General features: G+C 34.9%; 1 protein-coding gene across 5 annotated transcripts in view; it reads left to right on the forward strand.

Moving 5' to 3' along the window:
* Positions 1 to 15668, forward strand: part of COL12A1 (collagen type XII alpha 1 chain) — a 128184-nt gene that overhangs the window by 79755 nt on the left and 32761 nt on the right. For all 5 annotated transcript variants that reach the window (XM_005552541.4, XM_005552540.4, XM_005552544.4 and 2 more), the window contains 13 exons: positions 303 to 422; positions 1512 to 1658; positions 2450 to 2566; positions 2727 to 2873; positions 3425 to 3499; positions 5414 to 5553; positions 7386 to 7509; positions 7673 to 7816; positions 9306 to 9470; positions 10804 to 10842; positions 10939 to 11077; positions 13446 to 13588; positions 13871 to 13980. In XM_005552541.4, the coding sequence (XP_005552598.3) occupies positions 303 to 422; positions 1512 to 1658; positions 2450 to 2566; positions 2727 to 2873; positions 3425 to 3499; positions 5414 to 5553; positions 7386 to 7509; positions 7673 to 7816; positions 9306 to 9470; positions 10804 to 10842; positions 10939 to 11077; positions 13446 to 13588; positions 13871 to 13980 (1610 nt within the window). The remainder of the gene's footprint in view (positions 1 to 302; positions 423 to 1511; positions 1659 to 2449; positions 2567 to 2726; positions 2874 to 3424; positions 3500 to 5413; positions 5554 to 7385; positions 7510 to 7672; positions 7817 to 9305; positions 9471 to 10803; positions 10843 to 10938; positions 11078 to 13445; positions 13589 to 13870; positions 13981 to 15668) is intronic.

A 15668-nucleotide genomic window follows, 5' to 3' on the forward strand; every position in this document is an offset into this window, starting at 1 on the left:
ATCTCTTTTATTTTCTATAATCCTGAGTCATAGAACGTTTCAGCTCTGGATACTGCTTCCTTCTGAGAAGGCTGTTCTGGAAATCACTAGTTCTTGAGTCTATTTCAGTTGCTGTTTAAATTTGGAAAACTATTCAGCAGTTTTTGAATACTTCAATGCCTTTTATTTGTTTTCCGGATAAAGACATTATGGAATATTATGAAATTGCTCCCACTGGGCTTTCCTACCAATACTTTTAAAGTTCTGTGCTCTCCCTGTGTGCCAATGAAAGGTCAGTAATGTGTGCCAATGTTTGTTTTCAGTGGGACTCCTTCCTCCTCAGAACATACACATCTCTGATGAATGGTATACAAGATTCAGGGTGTCCTGGGACCCTTCACCCTCTCCAGTTCTTGGATATAAAATTGTATATAAGCCAGTGGGTAAGGAAGTGCCTTTGTCATCATAGAAATGCTTTGGAGGGTTATTTGCATATCAGGGTATTTTCTCTTTCATCCCCCACTATTAGGTTCTCCTGAGAGTTCAGGTATCACACCAAGTTTCCTGTCACCAAAGGCAATGTTTTTGGCAATAACATTTTAAGCCAATTATCTTAAATACCATTGTTATTATAGGTATAGATGAGATTCTAATTAAATGTCATGATTAAAATGTTTAACTTGGTTCATAAAGTTGCACAAATCAAAGATGCCTGTCTTCAGACATCCTATATGATCATGAAATAATGAATATTCCATCATTATACCTCTGTATTTTCCCCACTATACCCAGGTATTATTTTATTTTGGACATAGATTCCATGCAGTTTATTCATGACAGTCTTGCTTTCAAATCCCCTCTGAAATTTTGACCTAAATTAATATCACCTTGATTAAACTATTTGTTATTTTTGTTTTAATATTCTGTCTATATGCTTAGCGAAACTGGAAGAAAAATGCTCTTCGTACCAAATTTGTTAGGGCATCTTCTATATATCCAGGAAGAGTATGAACTAGAAAAAACATGAAGGAGAGAAGGCGAGAGAAAGGAAATAAAATTTGAACCTATGTAAGAAATAGAAAAAGAACTTCAAAAAGAAAGTGGGGTTGGTAACTAAGGACTTTAGCAGCCAAAGTATGTGGAATAAGGTCCAAGAAAGAAGTTCTTAGATCGTCTCTACAATAAATGAAAAAGTGTCAATTGAACACCTACTATATGCAAAACACTATGTTGGCAAAATAGGGCTTGAGAAAGAAGCTTGAGAATTCATTCACTAAAGAAACATTGATTATATACCTACTATATTCCAAATGCTGTGCTGTGCTTTGAAAATAGGAGGGTGAAGAAATCAGTGTCTGCTTATAGTTTCATATTTGCCATATAATGTAGCTTGTGCTCCACTGAGTAAGTGCATGAGGACTATGGAATTAATGGTGTTCATGATTCCCTTTGACTGTAGGATCTTTAATTTTATGCAGAATTTCATGCTAGTGATGGCATGTTTCTGTGTATTTTTGTGGTTGTTAATAAAGGTTCCAATGAGCCCATGGAAGCCTTTGTTGGAGAGATGACATCATATACCTTACACAATCTCAATCCCAGCACCACCTACGATGTGAATGTTTATGCTCAATATGATTCTGGACTCAGTGTCCCCTTGACAGATCAAGGCACTACATGTGAGTCATGGATATTTTCATGGTTGTAAGAAAAAGTGTAGTAGAAATTACCAGGTCAGCCTATTCTAATTTTACTGTAATTATACATGTATAATGTAATTATACATGTATAATGTAATTATACATGTTTCCTCAGCATTATGTAGGCAGGCTATTTTGTGTCTGGGTAGACAAAATACCTATCCAAATACATAAATATTATAATTGAGTATATAAAAATGTATATGATGAGAAATTTGTGTATTTCACATAAAATACTATATTTTGAATTTTAAAAGATAAAAATTATAGAAATTATCATTTTATCCATGAATGACCTGTAAAATTAGATCTGTGATGCTACTTAGTTCTTCTTTACATTTGATATTAAGATATATATTACCTAAATCCATTGATTTAATTTGACTTAATTATTGAATCATGATTAGTGATTCAGTCCACAGATATATTTTAATGACAGCATTGCTTTGATAACTATTTAATGACTTAGCAGATAGCCTTTTAGAGACTGTTTTCATTATTTTCCATGAGAAGTTTTTTAAATTCTTAGTTGTGAGAGGGACTATACGGAATTTCCTTTCCTTGAAAATCAGTGATAGAAAGGGGGGTCTATTTTGGCAGTACCACATTTTGAAATACGATTCATGTGTGTTTCTTCTAAGGAAACATATTATGATTTTGAACTTTATTTCAGCCACAGTGAAAGTTTGAAAATTGTGTTATGATTAAAAGTATATTTTTTTGCTTTAATTTACAAAGTGAATCTCTTTCTTTCTTTCTTTATTTTATAGTATATTTAAATGTAACAGATCTGAAAACTCACCAGATTGGGTGGGATACATTCTGTGTCAAATGGTCAGCTCACCGGGCAGCCACCTCCTACAGGCTGAAACTAAGCCCTGCAGATGGTACGTGTGTAAAAAAGAAAAAAATGATCTGTAGCATGTAGTGGAAACATTTTAAATTTCAGTAAAGAAGATACCATTTTGTTTATAACAATGATATATAAAATTGTCTTGAAATATAATTGATGATGACACTGGCATTTTCCTTTGTTGTCATAATCAGGAACCAGGGGACAAGAAATTACAGTGCGTGGATCAGAAACCAGTCACTGCTTCACTGGCCTTTCACCAGACACTGATTATGGTGTCACTGTTTTTGTGCAGACACCAAATCTCGAGGGACCAGGAGTCTCTGTTAAAGAACATACCAGTAAGTTTTTGAGAAATCTGGAAAGCCTTCATAAGGCTTTAGAATAGAATGCTCTAGGTAAGGAAGACTTAAGTGAATCCTGTGCAGGTACCTCTCCCCAAGGGTAGCAATAATGATAGGATGATGGTGAGTTCCTGAATGTGGAGTCTAAAGCTGGTTCAGGACCTTTTTCTGTAGCAATTGCAAGTTGTCCCTGTTATCGAGTTGGGGCTACTTTGAGGAAGGGCTAAAGGAGGGAGAGATGGCTCTCGCTGACAGTGAGAAGGTGAATTCATATTAGTGACTTTTGCTCATTTGACCCTATCTGAAGGCCTTACATTTTCCCTTTAGATCTTTTTTTTTTCTGTAGCTGTAGTGGATGTTGAATGACTACCAGTGACACCAAATTTGGATGGAATAAAATCCCTAGTATGTTAGTACTGATGACGGTGGTGTCTCATTTTGTATGACTTGATTTGGTATCCAGGATTTAAATCGCTCTTAAAATTTACTTTCTGGGATATAAAATGTGCACATGGTGTGTTTTTATAATTATTATTTTTAAATTCTAGCTGTGAAACCAACAGAAGCCCCTACAGAGCCACCCACCCCTCCTCCCCCTCCCACCATTCCACCAGCCCGGGATGGTAAGTACAGCTAAATAGGCAATACATTCAGCTGATAGGGAGCTACAGACTTCTTATTTATGCTGCATGTACGTCATTTACAATTAATATAGAACATTTCTGATTTATTATTGCTGCTGAAGAGTTTTTAGACTGAAAGAGAAGATTACCAGTAATTTGTTTCTCTCCATCTCTGGGCACATTTTGATGTAAATAAAATCAGTCATAAATTATTCCAGCTCTTCAGTTAGAAGTCTGTTTCCTCAGTTTTACAGATTTAGGTCTTCCATGATCCATGGTTACATGGTGGACATTTCTTTCTGCTAACTGCTGGCATTAGTAAGCACTGTGAACCCTTTTGGCTATATTTACAACCTAAGCCTTGAGGCTGTTGGCTTTAAAATTCCTGGTGTCCAACCTGAGAAGTTCCCTGGATTACACAAAGCTAAAAAATTTTCCATTCACCAAAATGTGAAAGATAATTGTAACTTGCAGTGAACTGGTAAAACGACATACTGATTTATTAAGGTTGGTCTCTCAGCATTTGAGGGCAATTCTTTAGCACTTTATCAAGCTAAATTTTAGTTAAATAACTACTGGATTATTCTTTTCTCATATGCTGTTTGCAGCATTTAATAGAAAATATTTCAGATTTTAAATATATTTTTATTTTATCTTAGAAGGATGTAGAATGTTACAACTTTATTAAACCTATTATATAAGTAAAATTAAAAATTAAAAGTGTAATATTGTAGGGTAAAATAATAATGGGTTCCTTTAAATTAGATATAGAAAGAAATTCAGTAAATAATCTTGGTTTAAAAATAAGTTTTTTCTTTTTAAATAGACTTTATTTTCTAGAGTAGTTTTAGGTTCACAGCAACATTGCAGGCACGATGCAGAGATTTTTCATCTCCGAGACAGACTGCCCTTCCCCACCACATGCCCAGCCTCCTCGACTATTAACATCCCGCGTCTGAGTGGTACATTTGTTACAACCGATGAACCTACATTGACACATCATCACCACCCAAAGTCCATAGTTTACATTAGGGTTCACTCTCAGTGTTAAACTTCTTTATGTTAAGTTTTTATAAATTAAAATTTTGTTAATTGTTTTTAGATTTTTTTCTTAACCTCCAAGTCTAGATATTCAAATAAAAATCTTCTTTCCTACATATGATTCTAGTGGCTTAATTTAAATTTTACAAAGGACTTGGCCAGGTGCGATGGCTCACTCCTGTAATCCCAGCACTTTGGGAGGCCGAGACAGGTGGATCAAGACCATCCTGGCCAATACGGTGAAACCCCATCTCTACTAAAAATACAAAAATTAGCTGGGTGTGGTGGCACGTGCCTGTTGTCCCAGCAACTCAGGAGGCTCAGGCAGGAGAATCGCTTGAACCTGGTAGGCGGAGGTTACAGTGAGCTGAGACTGCCAATGCACTCCAGCCTGAAGGCAGAGTGAGACCCTGTCTCAAAAAAGAAAAAAAAAAAAAAAAAAAAAAGGACCTATTTGCATAAAGTCAATCTTTAATAATTATATTCCAAATCTCCAAACTTTTTATTTGATTTCTCCTCTCCTCTCATTTATTGTTCAAAACTACTTGAAGAGTTCCGTGAGGTAAGATTGTATCTTTGCATAATGGATCTAAACAAATGGAGTAATTCCAGAGCAGGTATTGTGGATCTGTTAGTCCAATGCTTCTTAAATTTATTGTGCATATGAGTCATCTTATTACTGCTGGTACTGATTCAGGAAGTCTGGGGTAGGACCCAACATTCTGCATTTCTAACAAGCTCCCAGGCAGTGCTGTTGCTGCAGAACCACACTTTGCGTAGCAAGGTGTTTTACTATATTTTCAATTATGTGATTTCATTTAAATGAAAGAATTTATGAGATTTGGGGCTTCTTATGCTTTCCTTTTTTTGTAGTATGCAAAGGGGCCAAGGCAGATATTGTGTTCTTGACTGATGCCTCTTGGAGCATCGGGGATGATAATTTTAACAAAGTTGTAAAATTCATCTTCAATACTGTGGGAGGCTTTGATGAAATCAGTCCTGCTGGGATTCAGGTGAGTGTCATTCCACCGGTGGCCACTCATTTGTGATGTCTTGCCTTTCCTTTGAACTTCTCTTTTTAAGTAAAAAGTCTTTTTAATACAAACTCAATTTTGACTTTCTCTTATTCACTATTTCCTTTATTCATGTATTTTTGGGAGGGAATTGGGTGTAAATGATAAATAAATAGAAAAATAAATGTTTTTTCTATTAGTTTATTAGTTTTTATCTTTGATTAGATGATATTCCTGTTGGAGAACTTAGGGGATTCTGACTCTTAACTTCCTGCTTCCAACCATGACACATTTCTATAGAAGTTCATCCAAAGTTCTGGATATTAAATTCTTTGTGATTTTCATGCTCTGTGAAGTTAGAAGAATCAGTGATAAACAGTGACTGGAGTGAGTGTGCGGAACTTGCTGCCTCTATCATTACTTTGCAGATAATTACCTTGACCAGAAGAATGTCCGTTGTTGAGCTAAAGCATATTTCATTTGCTTTTTTAAAATGATAACTACCAATTATCTTGCTCTGAAATCACTCCAAATATATTTGTTATACTGAAGTACTTAGAGAAGTTTGTATTTCCAAGAGAGGCCTCAAAGAATAAATCATCATGTAACCCTAACCCAATTAAAAGACCCAATTAAAATTCCACCCCCTCTGGTAAGGCGCCATGATGGCTTTACCCATTCCATGCTTTTGAAGTATTTTGTCTATATTGCTGCATTACAACAAATATCACTTCATATTGTCATTAATTGTGTGCTGTCTTCTGTCTACTCTTCTATCTAAATCATTGACTCCTTAAAGCAAGAGACTATCTTTTTAAAAAACAATTCTCTCCTCCTTTTCTTTCCCATTTCTTTGCTGAATTTTCTTTATTTTGGCAGTTTGATCATCACTGTGGCATCATGAAAATAAGATATTTTGAAATAAACCACAAACAATTTCATCAGCAAAACATGTCGTCTTTTATGGAATAGTAGTATACTAAATTTCAAATCCTCAAGTAATCCTCTGGACCTTAATCCAACCCAAGAAGAGTAAAAATTCACCCTAGTTATATTCTAAATTTAATGTGGTTATATTCTTAATTTAACCACATTAATTCAACAAGCAAGCTTTTTTTCATCCTTTTAGGAATTTGTATTTCTAACAAAAAATAGCTACCATATTTTATTAACTCCTATGTACCAGTTACTTTGTATACAGGATTATTAGTCTTTAAAACAATCCTAGAAGGTAAGTATAGTTATCCTCATTTTACTGATAAAAAAATCCATTGTCACATAGCTATTAAATGCCAGAGCTAGAATTTGAACCCAGTGAATCCTGAGTACAAAGCCTGTACTTTTTCCACTAAATCCCATTTTCGATGAGTTTGTGATGAGGGATGATTACAATCACACACATGACATTTTTATATTGCCGTAAAGAACCGATATAGTCAGTGAGAAGCAGCAGTGGGCTGAGTCAACTGTTTAACCAACATTTGGATTCAAGATGGTATGTTCTCATGTCTAATCCTGGGACCTCACCACTCCCCAGCTTTATTCCTCCCTGTCTATGTCCTAGAGAAAGGCACAACATGAATATAGTATATTTTCATTATTAACGTCAGTTATGACAATTTCATTGAAGATTGAAAAATAAAGAATTTAATGAGACAAGTGCAGTAGGTGTTATAATATTAGCTATAAAGAGCTTACAATATTCTATCAGATCTGAGATACTTTTTACAACCCCCCGCCTCCCGCTTTATTCTGCAGCTAGAGAATCATTTGAAGATTGAAATATAAAATGAGATGACTTATGCTTACTGCTAAACCACATTTTCCTTCAGGTTTCATTTGTGCAATACAGCGATGAGGTCAAGTCTGAGTTCAAGCTGAACACATACAATGACAAGGCCCTAGCCCTTGGGGCCCTCCAGAATATTAGGTACAGAGGAGGAAACACAAGAACGGGTACGTGTATATGTAGACCTTTACTCTCCAAGCATTTGTAGTGGCAGAACTGAGTGTATTATCTCATGCTAATGTCTAGATTCTTATCAGTTGGATGTGACTAATGGCATTGGGGTAGTTTTCACTGAGTTGACACTAAAATGTTCCACGCCTCATTCTGTAGGCAAGGCCCTCACATTTATCAAGGAGAAAATCTTGACTTGGGAGAGTGGCATGAGGAAGAATGTCCCTAAGGTGTTGGTTGTGGTCACAGATGGTCGGTCCCAGGATGAGGTCAAGAAGGTGGCTTTGGTCATCCAGCAGTCAGGCAAGCACATACATAAATTTGATTGCACTTGCAATTTTAACATTTTTAAATTTCCACAAATGATTGCAAAAGACTAAATTTGCTGATGTTGCTTTATTGTTTCTGTTTCACTCTGCACTGTATACCTTTGTAATGCTGATTTACATTTAATTATGGAATGGTTTGCAACTGCTCAAAATGATATGGTGTATTCTTTGTATAAGATGTGGTTCAGGATCGACAAGGGGCAAACCACATTTTCCCATAGTGGCTGGAAGGCTACAGAAAGCAATGATAACGAGATGATGCTAGAGCAGGCTTCCTGCCATAGCAGAAATGAATCTTGATACTGCTTCCTGTGCAAGGAGAGAAAAAAGGAAGCCTTTAGCTTTAGCATATCTTTGCAGATGTAGACTTAATGATTGCTAAAAGATATGTTGCAAGGAATAGAGGTCTTAGGGAGTCATCTCTGGGATAGATCTTGGCAGTCAAATATACTGAGAGCCTCCTGGTAACACTGTCCTTTGGATTAGTTATTTAAGATCATTAGAGGTGAAAGCAGGTATTTCCAGTACTTGCATTAACAGCCCCCCTACGCACTGCTGTCCCAAGCAAGGTCTGAGGTGGATATATTTTTAGAGAGAATCTTATGCATAATTTGTTGTAGTAAATTATAAAGTATTTAATTACATGGAACTTGTCATCTGTACATGCAAGATTCTTTGGCTAGAATTATGAGTTGTGATTAGTGCTAAGTCATATTGTCTTTTTTTAATAGAGGTTGTTCCTGCTGATCTTTTATAAAATGTATTGCCATTGTGTTATACACTTTACACAGATTTCTGCATGTTTATGACTCCTGGTAGATTTAATTTTGGGCTTATAAATATTTGCTTCTTATGTTACCTTATTTATATCTAAATATATTTCTAATTCCTTATATAGCTTTTTTTCCCCCGATGTCAAATTTAGCTTTCAGAGTGAAAAGTGTGCTTATTTGTCACAGCCTAAATTTGCTTATTTGTCATAGCCTGTCTGTTGCCAGTGAGAGTTGTAGATGCCATTTTCAAAATGGCCAAAGTTCTGCCTTTGAGCCTGAGTTTCCTGAGAAAATCAGTTTCAGGAACCCAGATTTTAAAATGAGCCCATTCTTAACTTCTGAGTCACATAAGCTTAAAATATTAATGGCTGCAGAACTCATGTGTGTATCAGGACTGTGGATCTGTGGAAGGCAGTGTGCACTACATGAAGTCTTTCTGCTATTAAAATCTTCATATTTAAATTGTTGGGATTTTATCTTAGGAAATCAAATTAAATGAATTATTTAAGCCAGAAAATAGAAAGACCTGGAAAAAGTACGTATTTATTAAAGAGAGTTCATGTCAAATAAAAGGACTTGCGTACAGTAGGAAAATGCAGCATCATTTCTGATAAGAATTTTTTTGCATTGTTCTAACAACAAGGACAGAAAAAGAGATATGTGATTCATTCTATAAATTCTACTTTGCAGGGTTCAGTGTCTTTGTAGTTGGTGTGGCTGATGTCGACTACAACGAGCTTGCCAACATTGCCAGCAAACCAAGTGAACGGCACGTGTTCATTGTGGACGACTTTGAATCTTTTGAGAAGATCGAAGACAATCTTATTACATTTGTTTGTGAAACTGCCACTTCAAGTAAGTCACAGTCAACATGGATCTATAACCTCACTTATTCTGAAAAATAATTACTTAGTAGACAATTCTATATCATTTGTAGGATCAAGTCTGTGCATAAATAGATCCTGGGAAATCACTTGAGAACCTGATGAATCACTGTTCCTATTGCGATCATGCTAAATGTGTGCTTGTCAGAAGTTCATTTTTAGCCTTGAATATGTAATTTCCTTGTATGGAATATGTAATTTCCTTGTATGGAAAAGTGTTTTACTATATCCGTTTCCCACTACCCTAATGCCTATGACATTTGGTTAAATTAATCTCAGCCTCAAATTGCATACATAGGGCATTTCTGTGAGATGAAGGTTTTCCCCATTAGTAATCAATTGGTATTTGTTTTGTCAACATCCATGCTTCAAGAGAGCAATGAAAAAAAAATGGTTCCTCAGAAATTTAGTGGATTCCCATTTGTTTGTTTGGGTTTGTATTTTCAAGTTCAGCTTTTGAACTATAGTGAAGAACCAAAGATTGATTATTTAAGTCAATTTATTATCATCATCCATTAACACCAATTCTTGGTGTATAGGTTATGGAGGCAATTAATCTTTCATAATACCAGGAGGCAATTTATCCTACATAATTGATCAGGGGTCTGTGGCTAGTTCAGACCCCTGATCCTAGACAGGGCTATGCTTTACAAATATAATAATCCTCTCCATTAAACATTCTATTAAAAACAACTGGTTAAACAAACTTTCTTGGTTTACTATGAAAATTTATGCTGAAGTTCGGAGCGCAGCTGCACTGGTGAAAGTGAGTAGGGGGCTTGAGTTGTTTCTCTTCTGTTCCAAGTGGTCCTGGATGCAGCCATCTGGTACCCTCAGCTCTGAGGGGTCCAGAGCAAAAACTACTGCACAATTGTTACTGTTACATGGTGTTTGGTAGCCAGGGTGAGGCTTGGAGACTTGGCAGAGAAGAGGGTTGGGGATGGACAAGCTCCTCCTACCTTTGCAGAAATCTAAAATTCCCTGGGAGGGAAGTTCTTTAAATCTATTGAAAAATGTGAAAAATTCCTCCTTTAATTCTATTTTATTATTTTTAAGAGTACTATAAAATTCCAATTGGATTAGAGAATGTTAGGGAAATATGTGTTACACTGGTTAATAGTATAATTTCTCCTACACATAGGAAGTGTACAAGAAATAATGTATAAAGGATTAAATAGAGAAGTTATTTTAGTAAATGAACAATGTCATTTATTACTTGAAATATGTTCATTGCTACTTTCTGTGCATATATAATTTGTACATCGTGTTGGTGAATCATACTTAAAGAACACTGTACATTGCAGGTTGTCCTCTCATTTATTTGGATGGCTACACCTCACCAGGTAAGCATTTATACTTTTGGGCTAATTAATTTCCAGATTTAAGCAATAAAATAATTAAAATGTACTTCATTTAATATTTTCTTTTTTGATGTAAAGGTTTTAAGATGCTTGAAGCGTACAACCTGACAGAAAAGAATTTTGCTTCTGTACAAGGAGTATCTTTGGAGTCAGGGTCTTTCCCCAGCTACTCAGCTTACAGGATTCAGAAGAATGCATTTGTGAATCAGCCTACAGCGTAAGTGTGACAACAGGAGGTTCTCCTTTTCTTTTCTTTTTTTTTTTTTTTTTTTTTGAGACGGAGTCTTGCTCTGTCACCCAGGCTGGAGTGCAGTGGCCGGATCTCAGCTCACTGCAAGCTCCGCCTCCCGGGTTTACGCCATTCTCCTGCCTCAGCCTCCCGAGTAGCTGGGACTACAGGCGCCCGCCACCTCGCCCGGCTATTTTTTTTTTTGTATTTTTTAGTAGAGACGGGGTTTCACCGTGTTAGCCGGGATCGTCTCTCGATCTCCTGACCTCGTGATCCGCCCGTCTCGGCCTCCCAAAGTGCTGGGATTACAGGCTTGAGCCACCGTGCCCGGCCGAGGTTCTCCTTTTCTTAAGACCTGCAGAAAGTTCTAGGAATATTTGCTGACTTCCCAGAATCCTGGAACTTTAGAATTGTTGGAAGACTGCTTATGGATGACCCTGATTGGTTTTCTTAAATACAGTTGGGTTAATTGTTTCCAGGTTACATAGTTGTTTGCACACAGGAGACTAAGACTCAGGCCTCGTTATTCCCAGATCCAAGAAGCTCATGCTGGTAACATATTACTGACCCTTTTGAATTTAAGGCTAGAAAAGCTGTTAAAACAGGAAGGCAACTTAATATTTTGAACATCTCTCCCTGTGGTGCAGAGGACTGGATGGAATAAGTGCAGAATGAGAGCAAACATTGTTTTTAGTGTTTCAGACCTCTAGAAAATGAAAGGTAGTTTTTCTCGTCCATGATCAGACAGTTGGCACTTAGTTTTTATTGGCTGATGCTCTAGCAATCTGTTGTGTAGCTGTAGGTGTTATTTTACTTCATGAATGTTTGCACCTGAGTTTGATAACTGAAATCTGTATTTCTTATTCATTAAAATGAAAACTTTTTATGTTGAAAAATGTGTTTGCCAATTTATGGAGAGAAAAGAACAATGAGAAAGGTATTGTAAGCTCAGGACAGGTTCAGAAATGATGTCTGAAATATGAAATGCTCTGAGAAAGCTGATGGAAAATTCAGACTAAAACCAAAGCTAATTTACTTTAAGAGGCACAGATCGTATTGTTGTAGTTTGACCACATTGTAAGTCTCTAACTCCTTAATGGTTAACCATGTTGGCTCGGAGTTCTAGGTTTTTCAGTGAACCATAATACCCGGTGTTTAACTCTTCCAGTCAGCTCAACATAGGAGTTCTACATTTTAACTTATGACAGCCTATTGTTTTCTCAAGCATCAGAACTTTTGACTGAAAGGAAAGAAACATAAATGCAATTACATAATTTTTTCACAAGCACTAATTAACTAAGGAAGGAGAAAAATGGGCTAGGTGAGAGATGAGTTGATGTGGAGAAAATATTATTTGTAACATAGAATATTATAAAGATAGTTCTTGAACATATAAAAGACATCATGTCAGCTTACCCAGAGCATATGTTTTAAAAGCAAGATGGCATTAGTGGTGTGGTATTAGGACATGAAAGCTCTGTGTCCTCTATCAAAATTCATGGAAGAATAGCTTCTTTTCTATGAGTTTATTATCTGGTTCTTTTTCTTACCTTCAGGGAGAAAGTGTTATTAAATGGTCTCAGATAGAAAACCATTAATTCTGCTTCAAAGATTCCCCCAGAACAATGATTGACTAAAGTCTGGAGGGACACATGGGACCAATTTTTTGTTTTTTGTTTTGCCTTACAGCTTAGAGCCAAGAAACATTTCCTTTCAATTAATTCACATCCTTTTATCATCACTAAATGTTTGCACATGTATATGGCCTTCACATTTAAAATGGATTTTGTTTTTGGGAACATATGAGCTCTGGGGGTGATTTATTTGATTTCAGGGGAGAAATTTGGAAGTGTAAAAACTATTACTGACAGGGAGGGAGAGAGAAATTAAAACCTTAAGCCATTTTTATGATCTCATACAGCTGACATTTGAAATTAAGTATATTTAGGAAGATTCATTCTCTTTAAATGATATCCGTAGTCATAATGTTTATCATTCTAAAATTATCATATAATTTTATAATACTCTGTGTCTCAAAAAATTAGTTATTACTAGTAGGATAAAAGACTATTTTGTAATTTCCCAGACTTTTGTGACTTTATCAATTTAGAAATAATCGATTACAATTTACATAATGGATCTTTAGTGCTTGTTCTTTTGATGTGCTTCCTAAATTTTTCTCCTTCTAAGGAGAAGTCAGAAGGAGCCAGATTGTTATAAATAGCCTCTAATACTACCCATATGAGATTCTGGTGCAGAGATTTAAAAGAGTATCTGTTCTTGATGTTAAAGCAATCAATCTTTCTTCCTTTCATTTTTTTCTTTCCTCTCCTTTTTCTTTCATTTTATCCAACAGAGACCTACACCCAAATGGACTCCCTCCTTCATACACGATTATATTATTATTCAGACTTCTCCCAGAAACTCCCAGTGACCCTTTTGCAATTTGGCAAATCACAGACAGAGACTACAAACCACAAGTTGGAGTGATTGCAGACCGTAAGAATTTTTATCTTAAGGCGCATGCATACTTAGTTTTGATTATGTTTTTCTTTTCTCTTTTAAAAAACTTTCTGAATTTACATTATATATATATTTATTTGATATATACTTTTATGTTTGAACTTTTCCAAGTATAACACATCAGTAAACATCCTAATTACATTTTATCACAACTGAAATTATTTTATTTTTAAAGAAATCTCTCGAAGAATCATTTGCTAATACTTTAAATAAAAAGTATACAATGCATGTGATTTAATAACACTATGTTGATTACAGCTTCTAGCAAGACGTTATCATTCTTTAACAAGGATATAAGAGGCGAGGTACAAACTGTTACATTTGACACAGATGAAGTAAAGACATTATTTTATGGAAGTTTTCATAAGGTAAAAACAGATTATTTGAGTCTTATTTCTAGAAAAAATATAAAACAAATTTATTATTTATTAAAATGTCATGTTAAATTGGTAGAATTATAACTATGTCTTTTAAAAATAAAATCTTAAAAAAACGTATTTTAGAGAATTTGGTTAATTCAAATAATATTTAAAATAAAACAATATACTAATCAAGAGATAACTACTAACATTTTGATATATTTTTAATTCTTATTTCTTTTTAAAATTTGAATCATATAGTATATATAATATTATTCACCTACTTTTCTGGTTACCATTTTGTTATGAATCTTTGTGTCATTTAGTCTGCAAAGCTTAATTTTAGTGGATCTTTTAATTGATAATATTTCTTCTGCTTACTTTTCATTGAAAAGTACAAACATGCCAGTGAAATGCAAAAGTTGATAATATATCTTCTGCTTGTATTTTATTGAAAAGTACAAACATGCCAGTGAAATGCATAATAATTATTTTTATCAATCCAAAAACTATCAGTATCTACCAAAATAATTAAGATAAATGTTTATGATATTAATTTTTATGTGAACACACATTCTTTAAAAACATAATTCTCTAGAAAATCTTATTAAAAGTTCTAAGATGCATTCTAGGGATTGTCTGTTCTTGATTATCTTAATCAATTTTCTGTATGTCAACATCCAGCAGATAGTAGAAACTTTTTTTTCAGGTTTCTGAAGGACAATTCATTGACAAATAAGCACTTCTTACTTAGAAAATACTGAAGTTGGAAGCGTTAGAAATAAAAAGAATGATCTAGGTTAGGAATGGAGGTTAGGAATGGACTTTTTAAAAAAACTTCTGTTTTAAGTTCAGGGATATGTGTGCAAGATGTGCAGGTTTGTTACATGGGTAAACATGAGTCATGGGGGTTTATCATACAGATTATTTTGTACCCAGGTATTAAGCATAGTACCCACTAGTTATTTTTTCTGATCCTCTCCTTCCTTTCACCTGACACCCTCTGATAGGCCACAGTATGTGTTTTTCCCCTTTATGTGTAGGAATTCACTTTTTAATGATATTTTTTCATCCATTGGATTATGTTAGCAGGAATACCAGTTGTTGCACAAATGCTTTAAAATTTCTTCAGTGTGGCGTGTAGAAAGATTAGCCTTTATACATAAAAGACAGATGTTTCCAGTTCAAGCTGATTCTCAAGTGAAAATTGAAGAAATTTCTTCTACTTGAGTAGATTTAGCAGTATTTCTTACTGTTTCTACTCCTGAGGAATCTTGCTTTCTTTCCAGATTGTTGTTCTTATTCATTAATCAGATTTTTGATAAGGATGCTAAAGGACTGTCTTCATCAAGCTCAAGGAAGCTTCAATGTACATATTAGTGATACCAAAAAAAAAAAAAAAAAAAAAAGGAAAAACAAAAATCTCTGAGTACAATGGTATATCTGCTTAAAGGTTTACAGACCTCCATAGTGAAGTGAAGTAAAATAAATGCCTCATCGGAAAAGCGAATTCTAGTTTGGCAAGTGTTACTGGCTTCAACTGATCCTTATCTGATCTTAGATGTTGAATCTGGCAAAGTTCTTATGAACTTTTTTGGCTCAGTGAAACTTATATTTGAGTAACTTGCTAAAAAGGACTATTTTTATTTTTCCTTTCATAACCACTGAAGATATTGAGAATCTGATCATCTGCTAAA

This window comes from Macaca fascicularis, chromosome 4 (assembly GCF_037993035.2).
Source record: "Macaca fascicularis isolate 582-1 chromosome 4, T2T-MFA8v1.1".
In the NCBI taxonomy this organism is placed as follows: Eukaryota; Metazoa; Chordata; class Mammalia; order Primates; family Cercopithecidae; genus Macaca; species Macaca fascicularis.